This window comes from Meleagris gallopavo, chromosome 12 (assembly GCF_000146605.3).
Source record: "Meleagris gallopavo isolate NT-WF06-2002-E0010 breed Aviagen turkey brand Nicholas breeding stock chromosome 12, Turkey_5.1, whole genome shotgun sequence".
In the NCBI taxonomy this organism is placed as follows: Eukaryota; Metazoa; Chordata; class Aves; order Galliformes; family Phasianidae; genus Meleagris; species Meleagris gallopavo.
Window position 1 is genome coordinate 16,592,011 of NC_015022.2, and position 8,311 is coordinate 16,600,321.

At 36.8% G+C, this 8,311-nt stretch overlaps 1 protein-coding gene across 5 annotated transcripts in view; it reads right to left on the reverse strand.

Annotated features, from left to right (window-relative positions):
- Nucleotides 1-819: 819 nt before the first annotated feature.
- LINS1 (lines homolog 1) overlaps nucleotides 820-8,311 on the reverse strand; it is a 12,268-nt gene continuing 4,776 nt past the window's right edge. For all 5 annotated transcript variants that reach the window (XM_010717545.3, XM_010717548.3, XM_019619558.2 and 2 more), the window contains 4 exons: nucleotides 7,539-7,680; nucleotides 6,692-7,279; nucleotides 3,285-3,456; nucleotides 820-2,139 (listed from right to left, as the gene is read on the reverse strand). In XM_010717545.3, the coding sequence (XP_010715847.1) occupies nucleotides 1,239-2,139; nucleotides 3,285-3,456; nucleotides 6,692-7,279; nucleotides 7,539-7,680 (1,803 nt within the window). In that variant the 3' untranslated portion in view covers nucleotides 820-1,238. The remainder of the gene's footprint in view (nucleotides 2,140-3,284; nucleotides 3,457-6,691; nucleotides 7,280-7,538; nucleotides 7,681-8,311) is intronic.

The window sequence follows — 8,311 nt, forward strand, 5'->3', positions numbered from 1 at the left end:
CAGAGTCACCTGTTTCAGAAACTGTTTGTCTTCACATCTATTCTATTTTTCACTGCACAGTTACTGTAAAAGGGAAGAGAGAACTTACCTGGTCTCAAGGAGAATAGACCACTTGCCTTCAAGAGATGATCCCAAGAGGAAAACTGCTTCTTTCAGAGGTGATGCGGTGTGGGATTTCACAGTACTCTGTCATTGGTATTTTCCCATTGCCTAACCCTCATTAGATCATTACAAGCTGCATGTTAAGTTTACCAACATTAGGTGGCTTCCTGTTTGGTGCACGCACTGGTTTGGATGCTGTTCTGAACTAACTTTCCCTAGCAGAGTCTTAAACACTTACTTTTCAGGTTATTCAAATTAGATGTAATAAGAGGTGCAACTATTTAAGATTACATTCAACATCCTCCTCACTGCACAGCAGATATTTAAATTTATAATTCTCTACTTAGTACATATATTTGATACTTACATGAAATACATGTAAAGGAAGTAAGAATTTATGTTGTAATTTCATTTCTCTCGATTTTAAATATAACGTTCCAACAAAAGTTCTGCAAATTGGTAAAACACGCATCAGTATCATGCCTAACTTTCCTAATTAAAGGAACACACCATGAAATATTAAGAAAAAATAGATTCAATTTTCAGTGAAGTGGCAACACCACTGGTTAGATCAAGTAAACAGAACCTCCTAGGCATTAAGTAAGTACTTCAACCAAGGAAAAGAGATGGCATGGATTATTGGGATATTGGTAGTACCCGCACATATCCACTTGGAGCAGAGCACAGATTCAATACACACAGTATGAACATTAAATCTGTCCCCAGCTATATATTTTATTTCACTTAACCTCTTAACTGCTTAAAGTCCACAAATCACCATCAATCTGGCAATCACTACTAAATTGCTATATTAGAATGATGTTAAGTATAACTGACAAGACTTTAAATATTGTATGTTGTTGATATTCTTTCAGATAAGTTATTTATTAGCAATTTTTGCATTCCTAGCAATTACTACTGATAGACAGTGCATGACATACATACCACAAATAAGCCTGAGACCCTGAGGTAACAGATCATGTCACTGAGCACAACTGCAGACTTTTTACAGTGTCAACCAAAACCACGTTCATCCAATTTCAGTTTTAATACACTGATAGGTGCAAAAGGCATGAGCCTTGGAAGTCATTCACCTCTAGTGTACTAGTTAGAAATCACTAGAATACTTCTTTGATTTATTGTGAATTCGTGTTCTTACTAATCTTCTCAATGTGGCTCAGTAGTCTCAACAGCGCAGATGGATTATAAGGGAAAAGATTTCTTCCCTGCAGTCTAGAAATTGCTTTTTGCAGTTCTTCCAAACACTTTGTTGATTTATAAAGCATTATTCTTAGGGGAATGATATTATCTGAAGACACTATATGTGCCAGATTGGATGAGGTATTAGATCCCTTTTGTTTCAGAGGCAACACTTCAGACTTGAGTTTATTCTGTTTATCATCTGTGTAGCTGCAAACAGCTTCCCTTATCATTGTCTCACACTCCTTATGTAAAGGCATCTGCTTTGTGTTTACTAAGCACTCTTCTCCAACTGATTCTAATTCAGAATCTTCTGAGCTGTCATAATTAACAAGTCTTTGAAGAGAACCCAGCAGAGATGTATTATTGTTGCATAGCAATGAGTTAGACTGGTTAGACTCTGCAACTTCATTATCACCTTGCTCTGTTGTAAACACTAAGTAATTGTGAGAAGAAGCCAAAGGTAGCAAAGTCTGTGGTTCTGGTTCACAAGAAGCATTTTGCAAGCTCACACCAGCAATGCAGCTTTGTTTTTCTTGAAGTTCAGGCTTGATAGAAGACACTGCTTGAGAAGAGCCACACTTGGTATCAAAATGGTTACAGATCTTTACAAACTGATGCCAGTCTTCTCTAAGAAGTTTTAAGTACCTTACCAAGTACTCCAGAAAGCAAGTTTCTGAGGAAATCAAAAAATCTAGAAGTACTGTGGAATCAAAAGAGATTTTTTCTAGAAAAAATAAAAATATGCAGTGAGGATTATAGCCATTCGCATGTGTATGGAAGTCCCAGCTTTCCTCCTCTTCCCGACTTAAATTATCTGCAGCATCACACCGTAACCTGAAAAGTAGATTGTGAAATGGATTAAATTCAGTGGAATTCTACAGTTAAGAACAGACATTTCCAGAAAATTTTATTCTTGATCTTTTTTGATGTTCTCTAACAGACAATAAACGCACACATGCTAGATCCTACATGTTTTACAGTGATAGATTTCCAGGAAAATATTTTAAATAAAATTCTGGGCAAAAAAAAAATCAGCAGAGAAAAAAGCACCTACAGGATTTGCTGCAAGGTAACTTGTTTTGTTGGATGAGCTTTCTATGCAAGATGGGTTTGAAATCTGTTTTACGGTATGCAGTATTTTGGATTCCAACATCCCAGAGTCAGACTGTCAAAAAGTAAACATCAGGAAAAAAGTAGTTTTCATACTAGAGAATGAACACAGGCAGGTGGTAGATCAGTTTGAGAAGCCAAAGCACTTAAAGCAGGTTTTCTTAAACAGCATGTCCTTAGTTCTAGAAGCAGCAATACTTAAAATATGTGAACAGCCCTCTGTAATACTTTTGTATTACTTTTGTAAACTTGAACATCCACCACACTGGAAAAAGATAGCCTTGTACCTAGGTGCCTAAAAATTATTTTATGTATCTAAGATACTACTCGCAATGTCTTTGCATTTGAAGCTTGAAAACTATTTTACGAGTTAGTATATTATCCTGTATGTTAACTTGAACAATGAAGTAGTGAACATTCAGGGCAAATTCACAAAAAAAGCATTTCTGATGTTAGCAGTGACAGAATTTACATGGGTCCAAATGTGAGAGCACTACTTTGCCAGAGGTCCCTACATTCCTGAAACTTGATCACAAGATCGTGTTCTTCACATGTGTTGAAAGACAGCAGCCTTGCCTTTTATCTGTAGTTAACCACTACTTAGAATGTGAAGTCAATTATTCTCAATTATAGAATATGCTATGGTGTTTAATAGGAATTTGTTGCACAACTCCTTTATTTCAATGAAAAAACACTTAACCAAATTATCAGAAAAGTTAACAGCTCTTACACTACCCATTACCACATAATCCAGAGCTTATTACTAAAAATATTCATCCTTTATAAAAGTAATCAATGAAAGCGTTGTGTATCACAACAACCTCATTATATTATCATTCATAGTCCAGTCAAATAAAATGCATACCAACCTATCAATTTTTAAATAAATGAGTAATAAAGCTTTTGCAGCTTCCCACATGTCATCGTCCTGCTCTATAAAAACCAAGGAGAGCCATTCACAATGATGTGCGATGTGAAGGGAAAACTTCATGTGATTCCTCCAGAATGTCAAAAGATGGGACATGGAACTTTCAAAGCCTTCTGAAAACAGGAGAGAAAAGGGAGGGGAAAAGACAACCACATCTTTTTGTTACTAAACAATATAGACATTTTTAAAAGTTAACAATGGAAAACACTGCACACATTTATCATTCCTAAGCTCAACTGATTTAACACAGCATCAAATTTTACAGATCACTTCTTCCTCCTTAGTACTAAAGAAATCTAGAAAAAAATTCAGAAAACCACAAGCAGTTATCTAACATTTAATTCTTTTTATCTATAAAAACACCAACATTTAGATGTCAACGTTATCAACTAAGTTAACCTGCAGAAAATGAATTTACTTATTATATAGTAGGCTCCTCCTCCCTTCTCCTTTTCCCCAAAGATAAGACAGATAAAACCTAAGATGACAATTATCTGATACAGCAGTGTCTTTCTAGGGGACCTAGAAACTCCTGCAGCATGAATCCTCTTACATCTAAGCTCATAGTTGTGCATGTATCACAAAACCTATAGAAATGTTGCTATACATGTACAGCCGTGGTTTATATTTTTCTCTAGCTCCCCAGTTAGGTAGCATTGGCATATAGCAAAGTGAAGAAAGGTGAATTATAATCAGGTCAATGCCATAGATGTAATGATCTAAAATGAGTACTTTCATTCCATAATGCAATTCTGATGTTTTAACAGTGCTGAAGCTAAAAACCCCAGTGTGAAAAATACCACTCTACAGAAATCTGCTGCACTGCTTCACAGTCAATGGGATCAAATTGCCATCTCTGCAACAGAGTAAGCCGCCTGTATGATAGCCTTAAACCAGACAGTTGTTTATAAAATTATCTCATCACAGATGTTGCAAGTTTTCAAGTGCATATAGGCTTGAATAAAAGTACATTGATGAGATGGCACTTCCAGCAAGGATTTTGCACTATTTGCACTGAACTCTCTGAATTAATGCCAGCAGTGCTCTTCCTGAAAATCCTCTCCTTCTGAACACTGAACTCCTCACTGGGAAAATCACCTCAAAATGTATGCCAGTATAGTGTAGTAGCTTACCCATAAAAATAACTGTATTTTTATGACTGAGACAGACTCTTTTCCCTTAAGTCAAGAAACCTCCTTAATAATAATGACAAACTAGAAAAAGATTCTTTGTGTCTGAATTTAGGCACTACTTTCTCAATGTACATATTCAATATTTAGAAAATCAAATAAAAAAGCAACACACATCTTTACCCCAAAGGTACTCCGTGAGAACTTTTACACTGCTTCAAGTACACCATAGCTTGAAGAACACAGTTGCATCATTCACATAAACAGCAATTACTGCTTTTGAAAGATTTCCTACAGCATGGCATCAATTTTATTAACAAAGCCATCGTTATGTGGTTTTCCTTAATATTTGACCTTAAGAGTTGCTTCTCCTCTCAGAAAAAAAAAAAAAACGAAACATCTAATTATCTTTGTTATTAATAGTTACTATTCAGAATGAAATTCTCCCCTATAAATCAAAGCAATCTGAAAATTGCTCCCAAAATTGGAGTGAATTAAAGTTAAGCCACTGTAATCCATATTAGTGAAAAAGATAGGATCAACAAGCTTCCCAGAAGGGAAGTTAGTCTATTAAAGCATTTTGGTACTTGTTTTAACCACTTCATTTAATAACACTAAAATAGAAGCACCACTCCTTTCAACTTGAAATGCCTCATGACACCTGTGGTGTTTGAGTTTAATTAAACAATTCATTTTTGTAGCACAAATTGGGATAAGAAAAACTTTGTTCTTTGAGACAATTTTCCAGAGACATCTAAAATAGATGTAACCTACTTCTATTCATTTGTTCTTAGACAATCTCAGAACTTTTTCAGGAGATGAATTGTAAGTAAAATCTTCCTTGCAAACACTTAAAAATCCTAACAACGCAACTGGCATCACAAATGACATCTTCCATAATATGGAAAAAGTGGAAGAAGATCCCTTGTAAAATTCTCCAGCTGCCTTGCACAGATGAATTAAAAATGGACTTTGCTCCAGAATGTAGAAATATAGAAAGTAAAATAGCATTTATATCTAGAGCTTTCCAAGTGTCTCAGTACACCGCAAAAATGCTGTAAAAATGCATCCCCATATAAAAAATGAAGTAATTGTGACATTTTGCCTCATCAACACTTAACTGAGTATAAGGAACATATCCATTCCCACTTGTATTTGACTAGAAACGCTACATCAGAACCATTTTACCTTTTTTGTCACGTCCTGTAATCCAGGACAGCATGCTGCTTTGATCACACAATTTGCACATCCAAGTTCACATGGCTTAGTATCAGAAGACACTTATCATGTGCCTCTGAAAGGTAAACAGGCCAGTGGAAAGATGGAATTCCAGGATGTCTAACAGGTAAAGTGTCTCCTTAGAGCACCCAAGAAGGCTAACTGGATACCAGTGAGAAAACAGCAAGGCATCCTCTCCTGTCAGGAACGAGAACTGCACAGCATTCCTCTGCCATTCCACTGTTTGCCTTGTGGCAATGCCCAAACACCAGAGACCAATCTGCTCTTCTGCTAATCTATTTCATCTATTCAGTGGCACAAACATACTCAAGCTGAGCAGGAATGAGAAGAATGCCTAGCACCTACTAATTTCAAAGGGCTATATTTCTAAGGTAGAGTGAAGAAAACCACCAATACACTCTGTCAACTCCCATGATTTCCCTGTCTTTTACTTTACAGCCTCATTATAATGTTTACCTCTTCCCCACCACCACTTTTTCTGTCCCATAATATTATTTGTCTGGCAGTAACACCAGTGCCTTCAACCAAGTTAAGTGGTACTTAAAAGGCCTACCTCCACATTACAAACTAGAAAACCATTACCTGTCCTTCTTTTAGTTCTCCACCCAAATGGAGTAGAAGCTTGTACTATGAGCATTTTTTTTTTTCAGCTGGAGAAAAACCTGATGTTCTCAAGCAGGCTCATCTATTTCAACTATTAAAAAATGTTCTTAATAGGAAAAGCTTTCTATCTCAAGTGCAGCTGTCACAAGCCCTCCTTATTCCAAGGCTAAGAATAGGAAAAACATAATGAAAAAAGCTAATTTAGGAGGACACAGTGACGGCAATAGCAAACTCTCTGGGTGGGATTTTTTGTTCCACCTTCCTACAACCACTAATTCAGTGGAACATGCTTCTAATCTTAATGAGCTGCAACCACAAATTTAAAAGCTTTACAACTCTTGCTTCCTAATGAACAAAACCAAAAAGAGAATGTTACCTTTGATTTCAGCTTCTGTAGCAGAGTTCTGACACTTGAACTCCAGTGCTTTGAGCACAGCCAGGCTTAAGGCTCTGAGAACAGTTTGGTCAGAACCACTTTGAGTATTATCTCCAGAAAGAGCTTCACTGCTTCCAAAGTAGCTGGCCTTTCCACTGAGTGGGATTTCATTAAGCCAAGTCAAGTTCACAACTTGCAGAACAGCATTACTTAATGCAAGCATATCCTCTTTTAAATATGGGTTTTGTAAGAATTGAGACCCACTTACAGCATCTTCTTGAGGCTTGTAAAGGATGCATTTTTTAAGAAGCATAATGAACTTCTTCTTGATAAAATACTGAGTTGATGAGTTAATAAGGTTCAGGACATAAGACACTTTTAAGAACAGTACTCTCTGGCATCTCAGTGGTAGCTGTAATTGAGTCCTAGAAGCCAGAAGCGCTTCAAGCAGGTCTACGAAACTGACCAAGTTGTTTGCAGCTTCAGAATAAGGTGAACTATAAAGTTGACTATCAAAATGATGTTGCAGAATGGAATTGTAAAATCCTTCAAGCACAGCATCAAGAGGAGCCAACAACTTCAAAATACCTACAGCAACAAGAAGGTTACAGAGTTGGAGTTCCAGTATAACACAATCAGCTAAAACATCAGATTAGCAGAAAAATGGTGACTGTGATTATTTCCAGTTTTAAAGCATGTCAAAGCCACATTTTTAATTGCACTTTAACTCTCTCTACAATGAAGAAAATAAGCGTTGTGCAGTCAAGCTGCTCTAGAGATTACCAGTAACATCCCTCCCCCTAGTGGGCACTAGTGCATTGACACTACCATAAAACTACTACAGTACCTGATTCAGGTAACATTTTATCTTTCGTTACATCCTTGATAACAGCCATAAGAGTCCACAGACATCCTGCTACTTGAGTATGCATAGGGAACTCCAGAAGACTTTTCAAACTGAAGCTGAGCCAGGTGACATTTACTGCATTCTAATTAAATGAGTTCAAAAAATAAAAATGAATGTTTTATAGTTACTACGTAAATTAAACAGCAATACAGTGATAATTATTTTGATAATCATACTAAACTATAGGCTGATAGCATTAATAATGCACAAACTAAAACGTAGAAAAGTCACAGGTAGAAACAATGTATCCAACTGGTACCTTCTAAGCACATAGGCCTGTATTTACAAACATGAAGTCAAGTAACACACAATGGCAAGCAGCTGTGTTTTCCAGAAAAAGAAAACAAACTTGCTAACGTTAGGCAGCATACCCCAAATCAGGTAATACTGAAGATGGACCAGAAGCAACGGTGCTACAGGTGCTATAAAAGAAGAGAAGAAGATTGCTTACCTGTATCAGAAGACTCTAGGTTCACAAGGGAAAGCTCCACCAAAAAGAAATCTCCAGAAAGAAACCATCCTCAGCAGCAGCCAGCCCTTCAATGAGGTCTAAGAGAGGTGCAGTCAGGTTCCATCCCTTCCGGTCACGCAGCTGAATTCCTTCACCTGTGCTCCCAGGGCTGACCGGGTCCTTTCCCCAGCTGTAGGGAAATACCTACAGAAAGCTAATGAAATACATTCCTGTATTTTCTTGTCTAACATTCTAAGAAGTT